This window comes from Leuciscus leuciscus (genome assembly GCF_965113295.1).
Source record: "Leuciscus leuciscus genome assembly, chromosome: 7".
Taxonomy (NCBI): Eukaryota; Metazoa; Chordata; class Actinopteri; order Cypriniformes; family Leuciscidae; genus Leuciscus; species Leuciscus leuciscus.
Genome location: NC_138731.1, coordinates 36,676,519 through 36,703,208, shown reverse-complemented (window position 1 = coordinate 36,703,208; position 26,690 = coordinate 36,676,519). Strand labels below are relative to the sequence as shown.

The 26,690-nt window shown below is 38.1% G+C and overlaps 1 protein-coding gene across 4 annotated transcripts in view; it reads right to left on the bottom strand.

Moving 5' to 3' along the window:
• vwc2l (von Willebrand factor C domain containing 2 like) overlaps positions 1–26,470 on the bottom strand; it is a 30,340-nt gene extending 3,870 nt beyond the window's left edge. The window contains exons 1-4 of one of the 4 annotated variants that reach the window (XM_082174574.1): positions 25,847–26,470; positions 23,841–24,313; positions 19,169–19,270; positions 11,712–11,841 (exon numbers count right to left, since the gene is read on the bottom strand). In XM_082174574.1, coding sequence (XP_082030700.1) covers positions 11,712–11,841; positions 19,169–19,270; positions 23,841–24,230 — 622 coding nt within the window. In that variant the 5' untranslated portion in view covers positions 24,231–24,313; positions 25,847–26,470. Of the gene's footprint in view, positions 1–11,661; positions 11,842–19,168; positions 19,271–23,840; positions 24,314–25,149; positions 25,360–25,846 lie in introns of those variants that run through there. The other 3 variants (XM_082174575.1, XM_082174577.1, XM_082174576.1) reach the window with 3 other exon arrangements.
• Between the last annotated feature and the right edge of the window lie 220 nt (positions 26,471–26,690).

Sequence of the window (26,690 nt, the reverse complement as noted above, 5' to 3'; positions counted from 1 at the left end):
GATGCTGCAATCAGTGGTATTCATATAAGATAATAATTATATTGTGTTTGGCTGTATAGTATCTTAAAAGGGTCCTTCTATGCTTTTTTTTTTTTTACAACTTTCTTTAGTGTGTAATGTTGCTGTTTGAGCATGAAAAAGGTCTACAAAGATACAAAGCACCAAAGGGAGTTATTCTATAGCCTATATTTCTCTGTTTCTGAATTCCCTGAAATGCCTCCATTGTAGTCTTGAGTTTTCTTCCGGGAATGTACAAGTCACAATATTCCTAATTTAAATAATTCCCACTTCAAATGCAAAAAAAGCGGGACGAGGCCTGGTTGAGCCGCATTAGTAGTGTTGCGCTACTAACCCTGGTGCGCACCAAACAAGCGGACCGAGACCGCTGAAAAGATGGGTCTCGGTCCGCTTCCAGATGAACTCTGGTGCGGTTCAAATCATATATGAACGCAACATGGTCCAAAGACATGTAAACAAACCAAAAACGGGACATGATGTCAAGATGCGACCCTGATAAGGACAGAATGCTCAAGCATTCCTGTTTTTTCTCGTCATAGTCGCGATGTTGCCCATCACAGTTCAGTACAGGAATCAGAACCGTGTCTCCTCACAGCAGATCTTCATTTGTGTGTGTGACGGAGGGATTCCTGCCGCTGATTTGACTCCGTTACACATTTTATAAACTCTTCACAAGTTCTCAGCTTGTCAAAATACCATCATATGTAGGCTACGCACATTCAACGAGTGCATTTAGCCCAGAACACACCATTGTTTTGGATTTTCGGTAAGTTCCATTGCGAAATATACACAATAAAAGCTGACCAGGCAGGTTGTGAACATATCCCTATGCCTTAAGATTCGGTATCTTTAGGTTCACTGTTAAAATGCCAATGTGAATGCAAAGCGGACTAGGACTAAATGTTTGTTTTTTTTGGTCCAGACCAAAAGAACCAAGCGAACCGAACTACAAGTGTAACACACCCTAAATGATCTTGACATTGTGTGCCATTTCAGATCTCCGCCTTGTAAATGCGGCCTAATTAATGTCATTAACATATAAAAGAGCATCAGTCAACGTCCAAATCCTTCACTTGAGAATGGCAAGCGGCAAGAATTGCTTAGATTTTCTAATTCCTGCAGTAGTCCGACTCTCAGCCACAAGGAAAAGTGTGTCTGCTTAGACCCTAGGCACAAAGCACTTTTCCATGTCAAAGACCATCTTTTTAAAAACGAACATTGCCGTGGATTTTAGCGTACACACACTCTAAGTTCACATCTGTGTGTACACACGTTTTCTAAATGAGAATTATAATACGTGCGTAGAATTAAAGTATTAAACAAAGGGTTACTGACAGACTGGGAAGATAGGTGCTGCAACACTGTAAAATATGTGAAAAATAAGATGTTTTTTGAACATTCAAGCATATAAACCTATTCCAGTAGACCCCCAAAACAAAATCAAGACTCGGAAAAAGGGCATAATAGGTCCCCTTTAAAGTTCCTGCACTATAGAGATTAAAATCAACCATTTGTGATCATAATTTGTGTGATGGCTTTATGAAAAAATTAATTATACAGGCACCAGCCACTGGTCAATCAAGTCTTATTAGAATATAGTATTATAAAGACTGTGATCTTGGTCATCGATAAAGATTTTAAAAATCATTTTTCATATTAAATCTTCTGGAAACAGAATGTTTAAGCCCCCCACACTTCACTTTGTGGACATTTTCAGCTCAATTTGAACGAAGCACTGCTCTAAAACATCTCTGTGGTGCCTGGAGGATCTTGAATCGAGCACCATTGAGCATTTCTTTGTAAACAGCTGCAATTTCATCTATAAGGGCCAGACAGCATTTTCTTTATAATTGTGGTGGTGCTATTTATGATTATTTGTAAATTAGATCTGAATTAGTCAAACGTCAGCTCTTAAGAAGTGTTTTCAAAATACTCGGCCCAATAAAAAACAGCATTTACAGAAGTAACATTTCAGCATATATATAAGGCCATTATCCTTGAAAAGTACTTCTGGTTTGATGTGGCAGTATTTCCTCAAATATGGTCCTCACTCTATGTCAGTAAAAGTCAGTGGTGCCACACATTTCAAAAAGAGTTCAAGCTTCATGACCTCCCTTTTACTGTGGGAGAAAACAACTAGATTGCCTTTTAACCACATCACAGACATGTTAATAGACTTGCAATAGGGTGGCGGGGTTAGCGGTGCACAAATTGCTTTACTGCCTACAATATTCTGCATGCTCCTAAGAGACCTGAAGGAGTCCTACATGCACTCAAATATTTGATTTACATCAGTAAAAATTATGAGCTGTTGGCAAAAGTACAGAAGCAGCCTTTCAAGGGGGGTGAAACAGAGATGCGGGACAACTAGCCTAGCCAAGAGCAGTTATTCATCATCCCATAGAAAAGAGCGTCACTAGTGCAAGGACACCTTGGCCAGGTGGACAGGAACCAAACAGATAACGGATAGGATCATGCTTGATGTCATTCCTTAATTACCAGGACATCTGTTTTAAGACTATTTTGTCATGATCAAGTCCATTGATTACATGTTACATCGGCGCACATTGCACATTATAAGGTTATAATATGAAGTTTGTATTAGTTCGTAATTGGCAGTTAAACAGCTTATGTCCCATACTGTGGTATTTTAGTATTATTAATATACTATTATCATATTTAATATTTTGAATTACAGTAGTGGCCAAAAGTGATGTCCAGCAAGGAAAATGTACTTAAAAAAAAAAAAATCATTAAACTTTTGTTAAAGATTTTGTAAACATATTGTGTAGTTGTGCTTGGAGTCGATTGTTTTATTTGTGAAAACGCAAAATTGTGGAGACATCAGATAACCAACAAAATAATTAATAATAATAACTTATTATGTTGTGGTCAATATGTTTTATCCCCCTATGAATTTTCTTTTTTGCATAGTAAAATAAAACCTGTTGATTGCATTTTTTATTTATTTTTGCCAAATAAATTTGTCATAAAAATAGCCTGTACAGTTGAGGGCGCAGCTTTTAAGCAAACGTTTTAAGCTGTGCCATTCTGGATTGCAGAAAATTATGAAAAACAAAAATGTTTGTGTTTCACTGTTTTTATAAATTTTTGAGGAATACTGAATCTGTTTTTGTGCAAGTGAGATGAGTAAATGCCGGCTCACATTTAGTCTAGAACTGCAAAAACCATCATGTTTACATAGCGTACACACAACGCTTCTGTATCTTACTGCTGATTTCTCTCAACATGGGGACAGGAGAGTAAATAAATGGGAAAATATAGTAAAGTTTATTTATATAGCACCTTTTAAAAACAGTGTTTACAAAGTGCTTTACAGAAAAGAAATTCACAGGAAAAAAAGCATACATACGCATAGAAATAAGATAATAAAATGAAATATAATAAAAATAATTAAATTAATCAAATATGCGTGCATTCACAGAAAATAAAAACGTGTCTTACAAACTCAGATATTTTGTTGGAAATTTAAAAGTAACGTATTACTTTACTGGTTACTTGAAAAAAGTAATCTGATTATGTAACTCGCATTACTTGTAATACGTTACCCCAACACTGTTTATTATATTTTTAGTTTTCATTTTAAATTTAAGTTTTAATAATGTTGTTATGTGCTTTTTTCATTTTTATTAGTTTTTTAGTTAATAATTCTTATAGCTTTTTATTTCTATAATTTCTATAATATTTCTATTCATTTTTGTTTTTAGTAATTTAAGTACTTAAACTTTAGTACAAAAAACAGTTTTTTAAGTTTAAGTTTTTCATCAAATATTTATATTTTATTTGATCCTTCCCAGGAAGTGCAATCTCTGAATCATATGATGTTCTTTCTGTTGCAGTTTGATAAAAAAATAAAATAATATTGGTTTATTTTGACACATACTGTGATTGAAATTTGAACTACGGTATGATAAACATTTGACATTTTGTGTATCTTCATTCTCAGATATCAAGCCTAAAATAGAACAGAAGGCATAAAATCACATTGACATTTCAGCTCTTATGTTGTACAGGGAATGCAAAAAAAAACCAAGTGATTACTTTTGTCTCCTATGAAGTGTCTTAAGGGTCTTCACACAAGCGTCGTCTTTAAAAAACCCAAAAGTGAACTGAGTGAAAATGGCAGTTGGCCCTGGTTGTACCTGACTTCGAAGGTCATTTTGGTTCACTTAAGCAGTAATTGTCAAAAATCTCAAAACCCTTGAGTCTTTTTTAGTAACTTAAAGTGTCAAAATTGTGAAAATAAAATGAACCTAGAGCACTTTGCTTCCACAGTTTCACAGTGGAAATTTTTAAACCATTGTAACTGCTCAGGGCTCCAGACTAACTTTTTGCCTTGGTTGCACTGGTGCGCCTAACTTTTTTATTTAGGTGCACCAGCACAAAATTTGGGTGCACCGAAAATTTTTCTCGCCTCGCGTCACCTTTAACGCCACAATTTCAAGGTCACCTTTTTTATCACGCTCTATATACATTCATATTATGTAAATGATTTTAAACAAGAATAAGGTGTAGGTAAATAAAAAGCAAAAAAAAATAAAATAAATTTAAAGTGCTTCACTGAGCTGCCAAACTAACTATTTTGAGTCTCTAGCTCAGGCGCGGTATAGGCTCTACCTCCGTCTCTGAGTCGGATGCCATCTCCGACGAAAGACAAGGGCTTGGCATCTTACCAGGGACTGGGGAGAATGGTGGCTGAAGTAGCTCCATGTCTGGGCTGTTGTCGGAGCATTGACCGGGGAGTAAAGGGTTTTAACGGTATTCCTACTCTTACCGATACTGCTTATCGATCCGGTACTTTAACTGTATTCTTATCGGTTCTTTTTGTTTTTATATATATATATACATATATACACACATATATATATATATATATATATATATTAGTCTAAAAAGAAATCTAATAAAGTAATCAAATGTAAAATAACACTGCATAATTTTTCATAAATAGATTAATGCTTAATAAAGCTGAAGTTATTCTTTCAAGAGCTTTGTAGTGATTTTTCTCTTGTTGTTTGATTCGCAGCAATGGCGCAATCGTCCGCATGTTTACTAGACTGCGGCCCCTTTAAGACCGAGTGCAGATCTGCTACTGATCTGATGCACCATATTCTCCCAACTATTTCCATAACTACGTCAATTTAAGACATAAACTGTTTTTAGTGAATCTCCAAGCCGGTCATTTTGACATACTTTTGTGTACATTTGATCGTTTAGACACGCACATTAAACCCAAAGTAGGCTATAATTTGCTTGTCTCGGTTTCGGTTTCGGAGCGCGTGCCGCCTTGCGAACAACATCTCTTGCGCAGATTTTGTGCTTTTAATAGCTCTTTTAATTATTTAACGCGTCTCGCAAGTTAGCAACAGTAGCTAGACTGCATTTTACAACAATCACCGATCGTGCTGATTCTGTCGTTAGGTTTGAGTTTTAGGGAGAAATGACAGTGTAATGCTGCGAAGGGAAGAAGTTGCGCTAGATAGAATGCGGCTATAGTTTTTAATGGTTTTACCTCAATATATTATTTTTTATAATCTTTGGAAGCCGAAATCTAAAATAAAATCAGACTAATATCACAGACCTTAAAGCCTGTTTTATGCTTCTGCGTCGAATCGACGGCGTACCCCCGCGGACCCCTCTGCGTCGACGCGAACCTCGACGCGACCCCTCCGCCGTAGCTTGACGTGCACCTCCAAAAAATTGTAACTACGCGTCGCGGTGACGCAGACCGCAGGGGCTGTGATTGGTCAGATTATACATCATTTCCGGAGTAAAATATATTAAAATAGAAAACAGTCATTTTAAATTGTCATAAAATATGTTTTGTTTTATTGTTTTTTATATACTAAACACAGCCTTGGTGAGCAGAAGAGACTTCTTTTAAAAACATAAAAAATCTTACCGATCTAAAACTTTTGACCGGTAGTGTATATGTATATATTTATATATATTCTTTTCTTTTTTTGTTGTTGCTAGAAATAAACTTCAATCAATCAAATCAATGTTTGTTTTGAAAAAAAGTTTGTTGTTTATTTACAATACAATGTTCACGGGTACATCATGGATATCAAGTAATTAACCAAGTCTGCCACGGGACACTACATTATCCTGCCATGGCACCGTGGTCGAACCCATTTTGTAGCCCAACCCGGTGATCTTTGCACCCGAAGATAAAATCTTTAAAGTCACTGCCAGTCTCTGAGCGAGGTCAATAGGCATACTGTGTGTAGTCTGATGCTGTATTAACGGCTTTAAACGATGAACAAGATCGTCAAATCGACCTTTCGACATCCGAAAATACTTAAAGTGCATTTCTTCGTCCAAGTCCCTCAGCGGTCGAACAACCGTAACAAATTCGCCAATCCTTCCCCTGTCTTCGTGCACTGGTCGTACAGACCACCTTCGCTGACGTCTTTTTCTTCTACGATTAAACATTTGCAATAAAATCATTTGTTGTTCAACGTTGATTAGCTCCAGCTGCAACAACACTCTCTCTCTTTCGCTCGCCATTGTCGGAAATGAAAAAGCGGAACCGGCGCATGGAACCAAAACAAACTAGGAAAGAGATTCGCGAACCACACCACCCCCCTAGCGTTCTGGCGGTGAAATGCACCGCGATGCAACGCAACCCGACGCAGAACCATAAAACGGTCACGACGCCGTTGGAGTGACGGCGTAGCTACGCCGTGGAGTTGACGCAGAAGCATAATGAGGGCTTAAGTGTAACCAGGCTACGTTTGAATGTTTAATTCTGTCCTCCGTCATCACTCATTAAGCGTGAGAGAAGAGTGTGAGTTCCCATGAGTGTGTGAGTTCCGTCAAAGGAGAACAAACACTTAGTTCGCGGAGAGGCAGCGGATGCGAGGACGTTAGGTGCACCGGTGCGACCTAGGAAAAATTTTAGTCGCACCCTTACAAAATTTGGTCGCATGTGCGACCAAATTGGTCGCACTCTAGAGCCCTGCTGCTACAAACACAATAATGAGTCCAATGCATGCTTGTAGTATGTGACTACAGACAAACAGTGTATATCCTTTACAATGAGGTACGTATGCAGTGCATACATACTACATATTTACAGCATGTTGTAGTTTGTTTTTTGTTGTTTCATTTAATTTAATTTTGCAGCTTTAAATTCACCCTGTTCTTCACATGTTCTTTCTACATTTAGATCATAGGTGAAGTTACTCTGTTGCAGTGGAGGCCCACGTCATTGCCCTCAGATTAGCTTGCAACCTACAAGTATGCAATTACTATGGTAACTACTGAAGCCACTGAGAGATGGTTGCCCACGATTGGCTCACCCACATAGAAACATGGCCTGTTGTCTTTCCAGCAGTGCACAAACTGTGCTTAGTATTGCTGGACAAAGTTCTGGTTAACATGGGCTGGATCCAAGGCTGTATCAAGTGCCAAGGTTTAGAGGCATAATTTGGCAATTAGCAATCAGGAGCGAGCACATCACTATTTCTTGAGGCTGTTTTTGAGTACAGATTTACCTCAGCAAAAAAGTACTGCATTCCTGTGAGGTTCGTTGGAAGTGAAACTTCCCAGGCTTCCACATCTTTCATTTTGACATGACATGCAAGAGAGTCAGATGTGAGCTATATGCAAGGTGCGAACTACGGGGGAGCTTAATAAGACATGGGCTCCCCTGAAAACGTGATTTGTGAAATTTTGGGGGGGTCTCAAAAAAAGTGTTATTTTGACGTGCAATTTCAGTTTTGTGTAATGTGATCATCGTGGATTATTATGTGTAAAATAGCAAAATATCATTCATTTATGCATGACGGCGATTTAAACCTAATTCACTTCAATAAAGATAACTATACATGCTATTCTTGTCATGAGCATCAAGGTGTGGTGGCGCTGCGGTGCAAATTCCACTCATGTTTAGTACATGTGTTAACTCAAAGATTTGTAGAAAAAATATATACACGTTGGAGGCCTTTGATCTGCGCGCAAAGTCCTTGAAATCCATTCTGCAGTTAGCATATAGCATCACTTCTTGTATTTCTGGAAGAACAGCAAAGGAAGCTGACCCCAGGCCTCTGTGGTCGATTCTGTGTTAAGGTAAGGCATGTTATTCCCAATTATGTGTTGTGGCTGGGTTGTTATAGGTCTGCGTGACTCTCGATGTCTTATGCCTAATTGAACGGAGGAATTATGGTATTATTCTGTAGCCTGACGAGTAATTTAACCGTTGTTCATGTGAACTGTAAGACAGCTGTTATGTATCTTTGTAAGTCATTGTAAGTTTTGAGGAACGCGCAAACACACAAAACAAAACAAAACAAAAACAAACAAGTGGCCTCCCCCAAAGGACACGTTATATTTCGAACACTGGCTATATGTGTATGGAAGTCTAAAGTTGTGCTATAAAAAAAAATGATGCAGTCATGTCTGAATTTTGATTGACTGAGACTTGGCATTCCCAGTGTCATTGTTGATCCTCTGCCAGCTCCGTCAATGCTGGGATAAGTGTCTCTTGACATTTAACGTCTCAGTTTGTCCATGTGGAACAATCTGAGAGAGATTACATGACAGGCTTTTTAGAACAGCCTTTGACCAACGCTATTGGAATTGATTGAACTGAAATAAAGTCTATCGAACTAATTATTTTGCCTTTCATCCTCCTAAAATTGCAACCAAAAAGAGCTAAGTCTAACTGACATGTTAAGCAACCAATCACAGTTTGTTTTGTTCCGAGTCATGTTTAGGTTGGTGAAAATTAAAAGTTGATGTTCCTACAATAAAAGACCAGCGTGCATATACATTCTACATTCAAGAACTTTGAACTTCGCATATTTTTGAAAATCCAGCGTTTAGTTGATCCTGATAAGCGCTCATTGTCACGGTTGTAAACACACCAGACTTTCTTCTTTCATGAGGGGGTTTGGCTTCACAGTGGCTTTGTTTCCCGGCGGATCTTTAAAGAACGGGACACATTAGTCTCCCGGAAATCCTGAAGAATTCAACCAATCAGATGACGACTTAGTGTTTCCAATTTTGTGTGCAATATGCATCAGACGTTCAGCTAATGGTCCGTGGGCATGACGTCTGAGGCTGAGACTATGTTTTAGGCATAGTAAAAACCTTCCTCCTCTCCCTTTTGTTAAAACTAAATCACTGGCCCTGCTCCGAAGAGTCACAAAGCAACTTCTCTTCAAAGGCCGTTATCACCTCTGCTCCCCTGGACAAGGCTGGCGGAGACGGTGTCTGGGGCTCTCCTCAAGCTTCAAAGATAGCACAGGAGAGAGGAGAGGTGTGGTGACCACTTTTCTTGAGACTCCCCTGCTTCGCAGCATAGTAATGGTGATATGCTAAAGCCTGCCGGCACGTTGACGTGATTGGCTACAAGGTAGTTTGTGACGTAAGAAACACTGGCGATTTCAAACCGTGTTTTTGAGACTGTCTTTGGCTCACTGCAATTTTAAGGAGGCACATACTCAGCAATGATGTTGACTTATGAATTTGCAAATGGTTTGTCTTAAAGCATATCAACATTGGTGTATATGTATGTTACTATAAAATGCATCATACTATTTTTTACCATACTTTGGTGTAAAACTACTCAAATTCTCCAGACCACCATACATGCAAATAAGGTAAAAACTCGCAACTCTGATTGGTCACCTCACCAAAAATGGGTGTGACGGATTGATTTGCTTTGAGTTCCCTATCTAGAAACATATTGGCTCAATCTCTTTGAGACATCACACTTCCTGAATTTTTCCGGCAAATTACCTTCAAGTTAACTTTGTAATTCAACCTAGACCATCTAGAAGATATCAAGCATCAGCGCACTCCTAGCGAAATCATCAAGAATCTCCGGACTCTACCGCATCTAGACTCAAAGTCAATGCAAGTAACCATTTTGCAGCCTTTAGATGTGTTCTAAGTGTTGCTCCTTTTTAAAGGTGATTCTGATTCTTTGATGGTTCTCATAGGCTGTGGTTAATCAGTTAAATCTTGCTCCTTTTTTTTTTTTTTTTTTTACTTTTCTTTATTCTGTATAAAATCTTTGCTTAGTACTCGTAGTTCACTTGTTAAACTCATTATATCCAACCCTGATGTAAATGCCATCTTTGCATGATAAACGCATTACGTAAATGCAGTATTGGGTCAGAAGGCTTTTTAATATAATACATTGAACACTTTTATCTCAAAGTATCAAGGAAAGAATTTGAATCTTCCTGATATGACCCCTATAAAGATCTTGGACCGCAGCCTCCCTAAAATGCCACCACCACAAGCTCGTCACCATGCCCTGTCTGTCTGGATTAGTTCTCTTCCAGGCTGTAGGCGAGGTTTGTGTATCTGTGTGTGCGTATCTCTGGCTGTCTTTCTGCGCTAGTAACGCATAAAGTCACAGCCGGTCTCTATTTAGCAACAATACCTTACACCACACTTCTGATTGTAATGTGGATCCTGGAGAATTTAGGTCAACATGTGCCAGAAGGGGAAAAAGGAGGGAATTTCATAGATTTTAAAGTTGCACTTAGAAGATTAGATATGATTTTTCTTTACCAATCTATTTTCAAACACGTCTCCTGAGGCGCTCTAAAGAGCTTCAAGATTTCTTTAAAACTGAAGACAGCAACTCGGCTGCAATTTGCAAACTTGATGTCATTTTAGCTTGTTAAAATCTATAACGTCAACAAAAAGGTTAGCTGTCTGATACTGTCATATATTTTTACACCCGTAAAGCTTTATCTAAAAGCAGATGTTCTTTCAAAACCAGTATTTAAAGATTATATTTTTTTATTTTATCAGTGTAGAAAAACAATGTTATCACATTGAAAAAGTCACAATTCCAAGTATGTTGGTACTTCCATGCATTATTATTATTATTATTAATTTGACTGATTTAATTTAATATTTTTATAATTATAATTAATATAATTAATTAAATATAAATATTTGTTAATTACAATTGATTTAAATATTTTACATATTAAATGAATACCTGTGCACCATATTCACATTATTTATATTTATTATAAATTGTAATATTTTGTATATTTATTATCCCAATCTTAAATGAAAGTTAGCATTTACCTTTTGCTGCCTAATCTACAGTAACATTCCAGTCGTGCAAGCTTATAGGTTGCCTGGCCTATAAGCACAGTGCCGATCAACATTTTATTCATCCCACTGATTCACTGAGCTTACATTTTGTGTTTGTGCCACAGTATCGGACTGACTCAGGGATATCTCTTGCCCTTGGCCATCCAGTGAGCCATTGGAATCCAATAATTGTAATTTTGGAATTGGGTCTTGCTGACTATAGTGCATCAAGTCACAGGAGATAGAGGAGTCCCCTTTGGCCAATTAATCCTTCTTAGCATGGTCTTAATCAATGGGACACTGTTTATCTGAACCAAATTTCCCCTGTAATTGAGCAGAGGATTGGTAATCAGAGCTCGCCTGCTGGTAAAACTGAGATCTAATAGAAAGTTTGAGTGGTTTTTAAACAACCTGTGCATAGAGTCTGTTTATATCACACTATAACGGCAATTTCATGAAATCTGATACATGCCAGTCAGCAGAATAATTTGCTTTCCTTTATGAAAGAGTAGAGAGAGAACTCTAAGGAATTCTTTAAAGTACACCTAGCAGGTGTTTTCATCTTCTCCATAAACCTATAATAGCAAATAGGCTGTCCTTACCGTTTTTACAGATGGGGCAGCACTGTTCTGGCTCATACACTGGGTTGACGCACTCTGGTACTGCACAGTCAGCGACCACACAGTGCACCTCGTTATTTGGCTCGCAGCGACACCATTCACAGGGCGAAGGCTGGAGAGACAGAGAAATATGATACTGTGAGAGACTCTTAAAGTAAGATACCACAGTGGAAGTCAACATGAAATCCAAACTGACCCTATTTGTGAGTCTATGGCATGTTTGGTTTGATTAAAATGAACCCTTTTGTGATTGCTCTGTTAGTGCGGTTCATTTGAATTAGTGTGAAAGCTGCCATCTGAACCCTGGTGTGCACCAAACAAGCGGACCCGAGACCGCTGAAAAGATGGGCCTCGGTCCACTTCCAAACAAACTCTTTTGCGGTTCGAATGATATATGAACGCAACATGGACAAAAGACATGTAAACAAACCATAAACAGGAAGATGAGACCCTAAAAAGGACAGAATGCTCATGCACACCTGTTTTTTCTCGCCATAGTCGTGATGTTGCCCATCACAGTTCGATACAGGTCTCAGAACCTCGTCTCCTCGCAGCAGATCGTTTGTGTGTGTGACGGAGGGATTCCTGCAGCTGTTTTGACTCCTTTACAGATTTTATAAACTCTTCAAAAAGTTCTCAGCTGATCAAAATACCATCATAAGTAGGCTACGCACATACAACGAGTGCATTTAGCCCAGAACACACCATTGTTTTGCATGTTCTGTAAGTTCCATCTCAAAATAGGCAATACGTCATGAAAGCAAACCAATCAGGTTGTGAACGAATCCCTATGCCTTTAGGTCGGTATCTTTAGGTTTGGTGATGAAAATACCAATCTGAATGCTAAGCGGACCAGGACTAAATGTTTTTTTTTTTGTTCTGGACCTAACGAACCAAACTACAAGTGTGAACACACCCTAAAAAGGTATATGAAAGTACAATAGCTTGCTTCGTGTCACAAATGTCAAGTCAAGTCAAGTCAAGTCAGGTCATCTTCATTTATATAGCGCTTTTAACAATGTAGATTGTTCCAAAGCGGCTTTACATTGATAATAGGAAAATAAAGTAACAGAGATTGTTTTGGCTTTATAACAGCTCTAGAATAAAGTTATTGTCCAGCTAAAGTTAGTTTTAAATCCCTCTCCCTTTTCAACTCACCCCTCCAACCTCCTGGCTACTTTGTTTGCACACCTCCATTGTACAGATTTTGTATTACTTTTAAAAGAAATCAGTTATGCCCAATGAAGTCTCTTATGCGTATTTACTTGCTAAAAAAAATACAGTAAAGGCCCTTTCACACTAAGCGTAATGCGATAAAGCTATGTGAAACCCCAACGAATGGAGCTTTCAGACTGAACATGAAACGATTGATTGCCTTAGAAACGACTGCACCATAGACCTGGCGCTGACCGAGGAATTCCCTCATGTATGTATCTCGTATCACCAATAATTCCATCAGACAGTATCTAACCAGTGAACAAGAAGTTGAGACTGTACCATTCAGTACATACTTGTCAGAGAATATAGCCCAAATTAATAGGTGATTAGTTTCAACATTGCATGTCTGTTTTTGTTTTGTTTTTTTAAACACTCCTCCAACTGCTGAATATTACATGTACCCCAAAAGTCCTACACTGAAATTTGGATTTCTGTGATCATTTCAGAAACTCTACATGTAGCCTAGTATTTGAATGCGACCACACATTTTAAGTTTTATTACAGTATTAAAATATTCTACAGAGCCATCTTTTAGAGTGTGTACCAGCTTCCCACACAGTTCAGGTATGTTTTTAGTCCATTATTTTGGCTGTTGAGGCAAGTCGAATGATGCTACTTCACAGCTGCTATGATAATGTTTGATGGTGGGCAGTGTTAAAATTGCATTTCCCACATAGCTTAAAATTTTGGCTGAAATCTTATCACAAAATCAAGTGTGCTGGCATTATTATCAGTTAACAATATTTAACAGTAATTTTTATAAACTCAGCATTTTTCTTTTTTCCACTTAAAGCCAATTTTCCCCATTTGTGCCACAATGTAGGCCAATGTTGTGCAGATTTGGTTGACTAGTGCACCTTTACTCTGTTCTCAGCTCTTGAACTCTGTAGACCCTTCGAAGTGATCGATAGGCTCTCTCTGGCTTCTCTCACAGGTCTCCTTTATGTTCACACAGAGAGTTTTGAGGTACGACCTTTTCAAGGAAGTGTCTGGGTGGTTTGATGTATCTTCCACATCCTGATAATTGAAACAGCAGTGTCCACTGGGACATTCAAACTCTCATATTATTTTGCACTCTTATTCTAATTTATGTGTTTATTTTAACTTCCACAGTAGCAATTTTGGAATGTTCTCTAGTCTTCATTTTCACAGCAGTCCTTTAGAGTAATGGACCCTTATCTCTGGGGTTCCTCTCCAGAGAGTGTGGAAGTTATTTGAATGATTCCCAGGTAGAGGCCAATTGTGAGGCAACTTTGTCATCGTTATGGCAATTGTTTCTTTTTGCAAGAAATTATGCAACATGGGGACTGAAATTTTATGCTAACAGCATATATACAGGGGTTGGACAATGAAACTGAAACACTGCCACTATATTAGTGTTGGAGGTTTCATACCTATATATGTGCAATCTTCACTGATTGGACATTCCATCAGTAAGAGCAGAGTGTGATGGTTGAATTAGCAGAGCAATATCACAGATGCACATCAAATATTGCAATACATACAACACAATGCGAGACATATCAAAGTTCAAAAGAGGACAAATTGTTGGTGCACGTCTTGCTGGTGCATCTGTGGCCAGGACAGCAAGTCTTAGGTGTATCGAGAGCTATGGTATCCAGGGTAATGTCGGTAGCTATACCCCCATGTAGGACAAACCATATCCAACAATAGTAACTGTCGACGCAAGAAGAAGCTGTCTGAAAGGTATGTCCAAGTACTAACCAGGCTATATCCAAAAAACACAAAACTACAGCTGCCCAACTCACTGCAGAATTAAATGCGCACCTCGACTCTCCTGTTTCCACCAAAACTGTTTGTCAGGAGCTCCACAGGGTCAATATTCATGGTTGGGCTGCTATAGCCAAACACTCGTGCCAATGCCAAATGTCGGTTTGATTGATGCCAAGAGTGCAAATCTTGGGCTGTGGACAATGTGAAACATGTATTGTTCTCTGATGAGTCCACCTTCACTGTCTTTCCCACATCTGTGGGAGTTATAGTGTGGAAAAGCCCCAAAGAAGCTTACCAACCCAACTGTTGCGTGCCCAGAGTGAAGCATGGCGTGGATGAGTGATGGTTTGGGCTGCAATATCATGGCATTTACTACTGTGTCAATGCCAAGGACTACCGAACAATTCTGGAGGACCACGCGTACCTAGCATTGCACCCTGAAGGGGGTGCCGTGTATCAGCATGATAATTCACCAATACACACAGAAAGACTTGTGACAGAATGGTTTTATGAACATGAATGTAAAGTTGAACATCTCTCATGGCCTGCACAGTCACCAGATCTAAATCTTTTTTGAGCCACTTTGGGGTATTTTTGAGAGCTGAATTTTGAGTTTCTGCAGTTAAAAATATACAGGTCAGATATATAGGATTCTCTATATATATAGGATTCTATATAAATGCCTAGGCCATAGTCCGCTTCTGATGTATATTACACACAGAACTGAAAAACCCTTTCTCTGTCTTTTTTTTTTTTTCATCAGTCAGCCTAAAGTACTGGGTTGATTCAGCAACCGCTTGATGAAGAAATAATGACTGAATTTGCCAGCATTTGTCAGGTTAGTACCATCAAATCTTTTCAAATCAAAATGTGTTTTTTTAAATGCTTAGTAACAAGGAAACTAGGTATCTTAACTAAATATGAGAAGAACGGTATATTCTGTATATTCCACTTTATTTTGAAATATGTCTATGAAATAATGAGTATTTATTACTTTGGAATGGCACAAATTCTTATCACAAATATACACATTTTCTGCTTTTTCTGTTCATGGGAATTGCTGCACCATTATTTGATTTTTTTTATTTTTTATATATTATTATTGTATATTATTATACAATATTTATTATTATATTTCTGATGAAAAACGAATTCTAAATGACACAAAACAAACCAAGCATTTACCAGAATTAACTTTCAATCAGTTTGGGGTCAGTAAGTTGTTGTTTTTTTGTTTTTGTTTTAATCAGAAGTCACAGTAAATACATTAATAATGTTACAAAAGATTTCTATTTCAAATGTTGATCTTTTGAACTTTCTATTCATCAAATAATCCTGAAAAAGGTGTATCATGGTTTACAGCACAACTGTATTCAACACGATAACAAGAAGAAATGAAGAAGAAATTCAGTGAGCATAACAGACTTAAAAAAAACATTAACGATGTATTAAATATTAGCACTGGGACGTTTTTGAAAACTATGGGATGATACAACCCATTTCATTAATTCATTTCATCTTTTAAACAGAGGTGACACTGACTCGTGCGTATGCTAGCATGGATCACACAGGACTGAAGGTTTCGGGGAAAGACAGAGATTGGAACCCTTGTCCTGGCAGAGGTCATGGCCTTTAGTCTCTGCACACTGTGTAAGTGGCACGTACACTGATAATCCTCTGTTCTCCATTGATAACAGCATTCAGTCCAGTGGGACAAGGGCTTGTGAACTTGCCCATACAAATCATTTGTAATTGTGCCAGACTCCTCGTAGGGCCAACACACGGCAAAAAAGCATACAATGGGCAGCAGTGGGCACAAGCGTCTGGTTTTCATTGCCTATATTGTAGAGAATGCTGAGATTAACATTCTCGCTTAAGAACAGACTATGATCTTGAACATTTTGCTCTGCTAAAGGGCACTTGAGCAGTGTCTTAAATGGGTATTATGAGATTCAAAGTGTACATGCAGTACTACAAAAAAATCACCCTTACAAAGTATTCATTACATTCATTCAGTATAAGAGGTTCATATCATGTTCTGCTGAAAATACTTTTTAAGTAACTAGGCCTGGATCACTCTTATTGTAAAGGCTTTACACTTTCCAAGATAATCTATTTATGGTATTAGATATTATTCAACAACATGGTTCCAACAAAAATGTAAGCAAATCAAATGAAAGGAAAAAAACAGAGTAATTTCAGGGCACAATTTCCCTGCTGAAAAAAATATTGTTTTCTGATTTTAAGCCAGTCTGGCCAAGCTGGTGTTCAGCTGGTTTACCTGCTAGATTTTCTTAGTCTGACAAGTGTATAAAATGTCTCATAAACCAGCAAACCAGACCAACCTAATCAGGTCAGGCTGGTTTAAGTAGATTTTTTTTTTTAACAAGGTTTGAAATGCTCTAAAAACAAAGTCAAGAGTAAATATATTCATTCAAAATGAATTATTGTTACTTAGGTGCATATGCATTTTGGGGGCTCTCAAAAATAGCGCATTCATTTTTGTGTTAAATTTTTTAGTTTAGAAAGGCCGACCGACATGGTCCGCATGTAGGCCTATCCTATGATCAGCCAATCATTCATTCAAGTGCTTTTAAATTATTCAAGCCATAAACGTTTCAGTTCAGTTCACATCAGAGACCATAGTTCATAGCACTGCTCCCAAGGCAACTGGCGATTCGTTTTGATGTGTGACCAAAAGTGGTTTACTTGGTCTCTTATTAACATGCAAAGCCAGCATATATATAGTGTGTATATATATATATATATAGTGTGTATATATATATATATATATATATATATATATATATATATATATTTAGACTGATACTGTATATCAGTGGCGGATGATAGGATGAGGCTTTTCTTAAGAAGAACACTGCCATCCATTATTAATGACAAAAACTGTACCAGAGACATTATAAGTGCTAGAGGAAGGTCCACTTCTAGGAAAACATATGAGAAGTTATACATCCCATGTAATCTTATAGCATTCACTACTGCTGTATAAATATATATACAAGTATATATACTGCAGGAGAAAAGAGAGAGTGCTGAACAATATATTTGGCATTCTGCAGGTAGTATAAATACTATAAATACATTTATTGAAAGGCAGATGACAGTATGAGCAGAATTTTGTAACTGCAAAGGGTTACATTTGTAAAAGGGCATCTGTGATATTTTTATACTGTTGTCCGATTACATTGATTTCTGTATGGCTCATGTGATTAAAAAGATTTCGGAAACGCCTGTAGTATTAGGACTAGGTCATATGGGTGAGTAAATAATAATAGTATTTCCTCAATGGGGCTTCACCACTGAATCGTGTGGGCATGCTGGCTCTAAAGTGGTAAAAAAATATGTTAAAACCAGTTATATTCACTAATGGTGCCACTGATGGCTCAGATGCAGAGCTTGAGTCATCAGATCCTAATGAGTTTAAGCATAGATGCTGAGCTACATCGTTCTGACAGCATTCTGGGAAATGCAGTTCCAGACATGAGGGTGACTAAAAGGCTTATGCGAAGTGCCTTCAGAAAATGTTAAAGATCACGGTGGGTTGCAAAGGTTGCATTCCTATGTGGCTATGTTAAAACAACACCAGGATCGGGGAATACAAGACAGAGAGGATGGTGGGAAAATCAAGACACTGAAGCTGGTGACCACCAATTTCCACTTGAAGCATTTGGAATTATAAGATTAAACTTGCTGAAACCATTTCATAGTTCCAGTTTCCGCTGGCCTACTTGTTAGCTATTAATCAGTGTTTTAAATTAAAACCATGCTGTTCCTCAGGCAGTTGGATCGGAAAATCAATTTAAGCAATTCATTTCAGGTGCTTTTTATAGCTATTTCCTCTCACAGGTGTCAGAGTTTGAGTGAGTACAGTCACTAATTACTGCTCACTGTAGCATATGCAGATGAGAGGGCAACTTATTTTGCATGTACGTGTGCATGCGAGAGACGTCATATTCACATTTCTAAGCGCTAAACTGATTTCTCTACAAATCTGTTTTAATAAAGTTGCAGTCTGACAGTGATAGGCACTGCCTTGGTTTTGATGGAATTTAAATTGACATTTCCTCGTTGAATATTCAGCATGAAAAATGCGCAGCCGTCTGCTTCGAGATGCTGAACAAAACGGACGCACTGTTCTTTTGTTGAAGCGTTGAGCGATACTCATGACAAGACAATTCCAAACCTTGAGGAATTGAGAGTGTTATCTGATTCATTTACAAAACATGTTTTTCTCTGAATGCTTGAGGATTCAGCAAGAAAAATCCAATGAGGGCACCCAGATATAAGCTTTTGAAAGGATATGTCTAATTTTATTTTGCATGCATTATCTATACGCCATTCCCTCAACTTCATTTTCTCACACCCTCTCACAGGTATTCCCCTTCCTGGTGATCCCAGGCACACAGACGGGATCGTTCAGAGCTCACATCCCGGCCCTAGCCTTTCTGCCTGGGATCTGAACTCACCATATAGCTCAGGTCTCTTGCTTGCAGCTGAGATGTGGCTGGGGATGCGGCGGTGGAGTGGCTCCCTTCCACGGCTGCTGGGGGACCCTGTAGGTGAAACACCTACTGAGGGTAAGTTTCAGAGCTCTTAGTGAATATGACACAATAGCAGAATAGGAACCACTACCCCCCAGAACCCCAATCCCACTGCCCCCTAAAATCACCAAATATAGGCCTGGTTTCACAGACAGGGCTTAGATAAAGCCAGGATTATGCCTTAGTTAAATCAGGACATTTAAGTAGCTTTTATAAATGTGCCTGAAAAAACATTATTGGTGTGCATCTTGAGACAAAACAAGGCATTTACATATTTTAGGATTTGTCAGTGCAAGTTGCTTTCAGTTAATCAAACATGCATTTTAATCTGGGACTAGAAGTCCTGTCTGTGAAACTGGGCATTAATGTTATAATCATATTGTTTTTATATGTTCTTACACTCCTAGTACAGTATATTTTGTTCTTGTGTAAAGTGGCCACACAATGTATTTGGACAATTTCTTTGCATTAGTTAGTAAACCAAGTAGTATATCTGTAAAAAAAAAAAAAATTGTATTAGGGTCTGTAATATTTTATTAATGTCCACCAAGGCACCAAGGCATGTGATTAAAAATACAGTAAAAACATTAGCATTAGCATTGTAAAATATATAAATTTAAAGTAACTGTTTTCTATTTTAATGTTTTAAAACTGTTTACTCCAGTGTTCAGTGTCACATGATCCTTCAGAAATCATTTTAATATGCTTATTTAGTGCTCAAATGCATTTCTTATAATCAATATTGAAAACGATATAGAATAAATAAAGTAGTGCTGCTTAAGATTTTTGTGAAAATATAACATATTTCTTTGATGAATAGAAAGTTCTAAAGAATGGCATTTGAATCGAAATAGAAATCTTTTGTAACATTATAAATGTCTTTACTGTCACATTTGATGAATGTAGTGCTTCCTAAAAGTATTCTTTTTTTTTTTTTTTTTAAACCTGACTTACTGACCCCATATTTTTTTTTACAGTAGTGTATGTATGCATTTGCTTGTGTGTATTTGTTATTATTATTTTTTTTTTTCATTTAATTTTTTTTTTCTTTAAAATGATCCAAACCAATGATCCATTTCCAAATACTTTTTGGAGCCACTGTATTTGCAAACTTGTATTTTTATATTAAATATAAAAATAAAAGGCTTCCTAATATATCCTTCCTCCTCAAAGCACAGAGAGAAAATGTGCAGGAAGAGAGCAGTGAAGTAATTGTCCGTTATACTTTATTCTCTCAGGGTTTCGACTGACAGAATTGTATGAACATGCTCTTCCTGAACTTTCACTGGAACATTGCAAAAATCAAGACATGTATTGGATGAGCTATTGCCATGTTTTAGAAATTATGTGATCAACTCAGTTGGTATAAATCCTATAGCTCTTTTAATCACCCTCAGCCTGGGAAACATGACATTTAATAAACCACATAACTGTCCGGGTCAAGCTGGGTTACACACGGGTCAACATGAATCGCTTTGATGATGCACTTCGATTCTTTCATTTCAAAATCCGTCACTAAGCTGTCATTTGCAGTGATTAGAAACAACAAAAAGCTCTGCTGACTGATTGGTCTTTCTTAGTGAAAAGCCTTCTCCGCGTGTAAGATTCATATCTCTGTGGGGCTCCTCCCACTCCTGCCGAGACAAGTAAATACAGTCCACGCTAAAGAAAGGCTGAGGAAATGCCAATGTGGCCCACACCAAAGGTTACCCTGTCGGCTTCTCTTAATTGGATCAGCTATCAAGAGCCGTGATGCCCTTTGATTCCCATTCACAGCTGGACTTCAGTAGTTGCTTTTTAATTCAAAGAGATCTCACTGGACATTATTGAGCGACGATGCCTCGTTTGCTTAATGCACAACTCAAATTCAGAGCAGAAACTGATCAAAAATGGATTTCTGCTGGTTATGAATTGCATCGCTTTGTTTATGGGCTTTCAGTCAGGGTCTCTTCTGACGGGAGATAATCAATAGAGTCAGATAAACGGTTTTAAAGGTAATAAAAGATTGTAAGTGGTCCTTCCACTCAAGGTTGGAGAGAACATGCGGGTGAGATGCTGTATTGATGGACCCGATCTTTTTATCAAACAGACTCACAATGGCAAATACGTCTAGCTGAACCATATGCTTGCATCACAACAGGGCGAATCAGCCGCCTAACAAATATGGATTTGATTTCAAAGTCTTAGAGACCCTAATTAAAAGAAACTTGGCTTTGTCAGTCTTTCCCTAGTAATGCCATTTATGTCATTTAACCTTCTTGTTAGCCACAAAAAGATTTCTTAGACCTTGCCAGCTTCTACAGATTTTAATTTGATTGGCACAAGTTTGACTTCCAAACCTTAATACCCAGTCTTTGTTTAGAGAAACAGGCCAAGGTACTATTTGTGGAACTGAATTTAGATTGACACCTCAAAGAAAACACTAGGTATTACAATAAAATGCTGATTTTGTCAAAAGCTGGCCAGCCCCATGTTGATACAACAGAACTGTGAGTGATAATATATCAGATGTTGCCGGATGGGAAATTCATCACCCGGAGTGAGACTAAATTACATAGAACTTCCACCCCACGGTAATCCTGATATTAAACATTGTTCTGGTTTTTATCTACTGGTAACATAGTCTAAGATAATAATATTTGCAATACATTTAATGTTGGGAGACAGGTTGCCTAAAAAGGCCTGAATTTACATTATCTCAAGATTAAACTCAATGAATCAGATGTGAGCATGAGATGAATGCTAATGATATCTTGTTCTCTGGAGAGAGAAGATTCAGGATACATGCAGTGCAAATCCACGAAAAAGATCCAAAGCATCACAATTAAGATTAAACGCGTAATTACCAATGTGGCCAGTGAAGTATAAATTATAAGAAACATCGAAGAACATTTCTTATGCTCTGTCTGTTCTTTCTCCTTAATAAATGCATGATGTTTATCTTAAAATATCATTTTTGAAATAGGATTTTGCTCAGTGTGATTAATCATTACAAATAACTATCCAAATTATAATATTAAATGTTATTAAATTAAATGTTAAATGATCAAATATGTTTATTAAACTTCATGTTAAACATACATATTTAGAGTTCTCAAGAGAGATGAAATTCATAAATGGTGCTAACATGTGCTGGAAACTCTAATCTAAGAGGTGCACTCTCAAGTCCAAAGACTAATTTTGTGTCTGATGATTTATTGCTTTGTCCTTTGTTGATATCTAAAACTTATATTAGAGTTTGCAGTTGCTGAAACAGACCACGTTAACCCTGGAAATGAGCTTTGTTGATGAAAGTAAAAATTCTGTGATCAAGGGCATCTGTTGTGATCTCATCAGTCACTTGACTGGTGTTGCAAGTTTCAATTCTCTGACATTGTATGTAAAAAAATAAATAAAAAAAACCTCATTTTGTGTGGCTTAGGCTGGGAACTAATACTTCTGAGAGTCTTTCTGGTATGTAAAAAATAATATATGTCTGTTGGTGGTGGCGCAATGGATAAGACACATTCCTTTGGTGTGAGAGACCCGGGTTCGAATCCACTGTGAGACACCAATGTGTCCCTGAGCAAGACACTTAACCCCTAGTTGCTCCAGAGGCGTGCGACCTCTGACATAATTAGCAATTGTAAGTCGCTTTGGACAAAAGCGTCAGCTAAATGAATAAATGTAAATGTAAATGTAAATATATGTACCACCTGCTATCTGCATCCCTGCATGTAGAAATGCATCAGTCCACGTAAACAAGGGTCCTGTAATGTTATGTTTTATATACATTATATAGTATTACAGAAATATCTAGTATATGCAGCTGCTTAATAGACTACTTATGGTAAATGGATGTGGCAATATGAGGCAACTTCTTGTTCCTCACCAAAGAGCTTACAACAACATGTGTACATGTCTTCTGAGTCTCAAGTTAGTAGAATGGTTCGTCATGCAGCACGACATGTATCTGTGTATGGCTGATGGGTCTTTTTAAGAATGCTTCAGTGCTTTGTTGTATGATTGATTGGCTTGCTTTCTTCCTCTGATCAATATAAATAACTAGAATCTAAAGTCAAGAGAAAATGCATGCCACTTTTAAATGGATTGCTCTGTCAAGTGGATTGTTTTTGTGGCACAGTTCTAATCAAATTACAGTTGATAGTGATGGATAGGACTTATCATGATGAGCTGGAGTAAAACAAGAACAAAACTATCCCACAATATCTCATACTGCACTCATACACGGACCCACCCACACAGACTAATATACTGTATTTGAGGACATTGCAAGCAAGATTCATATTGTCAGGAATGCTGTCTTAGAGCCAGACATGTGCAATTTGTAGACTTGAGTAAACAATTCAAACTCTTTAAAGAACAATCCACCCACAATTCAAGAATAATGGAAAGGCTTTTTTCCATCTGGACCTTTTTTAAACTAAGTCCCCATGATACTACACTGTACATGGTTGAAGTTTCAGTTGTAGTGTAAGACGCATGTAATAATTAATGCAAAGGCTGTGGGATACACAATGCAATGCTAAATTAATAAAGTAACCTCTCATAATCTTGCAACAGTTATTCTGGTAATTGGGAGGCAGCGTGATCCTACCTTGAACTCCTCCAGGATTTTATAAGTCTTCCCTTTGTATTCACAGAAGTTTTTGACCTCCTTGCATTCGGGGCAACACCCGTTGTGTTCCACCTTGGTGCACTTGGGGTGAATTTTAGGGCACTCGGGTTGGTCACAGACAGGTCCGTCCTCCGTGCACACGCACGGGCAGTTCGAGTGGCCAGGGAAGAAGCGTTCCCCGAGCTTGTACACGAAGCCACTGTCATCCACGCAGCCTTTCCCTCGGTAGTCATCGAAAATGATGTCATTGTTGGCAGTTCTCTCGGCCTCTTCCGCGGCGGGATAGTCCTCAGGGCCGACAGAAGCCGGCGAGACAGCGGCGTTCAGGGCGAGCAGCACGACGCAAATCGCCGGGAGAAAAGGGCCCATCCTTTGCCGCGGCAGTCTTGACGCATTCAAGGAGAGTGTCTCAGGTCCCTTAAGTTGTAAGTCTCCATGCTGCAAATATGACACTGAAAGAAATGTAAACAACCCGTAGCTTGATAACTGGGCATGCATTTTCTTTATCTTAACTCATAAAAAGATCGTCACATGATCATGGTACAGTTTACTAAGAAATGTAACCTCGAATGAATGGGGAGTGTTGTAACAATGTTTTAATCAGTTTTTTTTTGTTTTTGTACTGTCTCAAACCTTCAAATGCTTTTATTGTAGGCTATTTATCTGCTACAAAGTAGTTTTGGAAATATATGACTTAAACCTAAACTGTATAAATTAGTGTCAGGTAGTGCTGTTATAGGCTACTGGTATGAGTTGCAACACCTATTGAATTTATTTTGTATGAATTTGTTGTGGTAGTCAAATTTATTTGCAAATATCACATATATATATATATATATATATATATATATATATATATATATATATATATATATATATATATATACACACACGCACACATTGGGAAGCGTTACAACCCTCCCAATCTTGTCCTTAGTCACGAAGTAAACATGTAGATATCAGAAAAGACATGTTTCACATCAAATTAAATAAATTCCGACTGATCTGATTTGCAAATCAAATTATAAACCAGACATAAAAGCTATTTTGAGGAAAGTGAAATTGCCTGTCCTGTAAATAAAACTTCTACTGTCTCCTCATGAGGATGGGGGTCATGTATGTTAGTGGTTTCACCCCTGTTAAACTGAAGGTGTTACAACTCACCCAGTGTTACAGCACTCCCCGGTCTCCCATTCTGGTTAATCTCTGGTAAAGATCTGTCATTTGTTCCCATACAGAATGCACTATCAGCCGAAGATACGTATAGATGGATGAAGAGTCAGCTCACATAAACGTGGTGTTTTCCTCCTAAATGCTGTCTCTGGTGGAGGTGGTGAAAATATTACTTTGAAGCATCAAAAATAAAACGTGTGTACGGGGGAAAAGCCCCCGAAGAGCAAAGTAAATCAACACAAACAAAAACCCAGATAATCACAGGCATCATAGACAGTGCTCAACAAAGTTAGCCAGGATGTCTATTTCTCAGGGACAACAGGTAGCTCCCCAGCTTCTAATTCCTCACTGCAGATAGATGTGCATTGACCATGTCCGTACATTTCCATGCTCTGAATTTCATCTGCTCCAAGAGCCCTGAAGAAACGACACGGTTTCTGTGTCATTAACAAGTGCGTAATGGGCTTCAGTCCAAATGCCTCTTCACTCGTGAAAGCACGAGAAATTAACTATAAAACGGCACAGCAGAGCGAGATTCTGCACGCACTTAGAAGCTGGCAGAGTAAAGCACTTCAAAGGAAGAGTTTCCCTTTTACATTGAAAGATAGTCTAGTATTGTCAATGTCTAGTCTATAATAAAATGACTGCCTCTGGCATGCTAAATGTATCTGTGCAGAGACTGTCTGTCTTTAATGTAATATAGTAATGATAAAGTAATATAATCATGGCCATGCAATGTTAATTAAATATTGCATTTAAGTATTACAATAAACACGAATACACCTTTAACCAAGTGGCTGGACTAGACTTACCGCGTTGAAATGTCTGGTTCCACTTTGTTGGAATCGTAATCAAACGAGCAAGTGCACCTTCATGATGATAAACTCCAAAAAATCATTCCAATTCGGGTTGGTGCAAAAATGTGCTTACTCCAATACAACAGATAATCCGAATGTCTGTGCTATTTACAAATGAATGCTGATCATGTCCACTTCAGAAATGACATATCCAGAAACGCAGATGATAATTATGATTCCCCGATCATTAAGAGACCTCTCATGATATGGAAAAGGAAGGGAAAAAGATCCAAAACATATGTACAAATGTACTTCCTTCTCGTGATCATCTAGTCATCCGCGACATTTAAATCAACTCCCAAATACTGCAGGTGGAACAGTATAACGCCATTTGGTCTTCGGCACCTCCGCCGAGAAAACAATTTGATGTCAAGTTAATAAACGAGATTAGATTCGATAGCATTACGTTTCCCCAGAGCGAAAGTAAGTTTATCTACATTGGAGATGCTCGCGCCTCCAGAGCAGGCAGAAAAGCATCGTCTGAGACAGCGCTACTAAGTTGAGTGCGGACTAGGAATGAGAACAGAGGAGCGTTTCATCTTCAATAGGTCGCCTCAGTGAGTTCAGCACCGCGGACAGTGCCGGATCTAGAGTTCAGCACCACGGACAGCGCTCGATTCTGCACTGCCGGTGCTCCAATCTTCTCCTTGCTAAATTCTCTAATCATGAAGCATGATTTTGCGAAACGTGCAACAGGACAGTCTCTCTGGATCTTTGGTCATATTTTGCTACTCTTCTCAGCGTTTTCATTCGTAAATGAAAAGAAGTCATTAAATCGAGTTTGGTCATGAACAGTGAA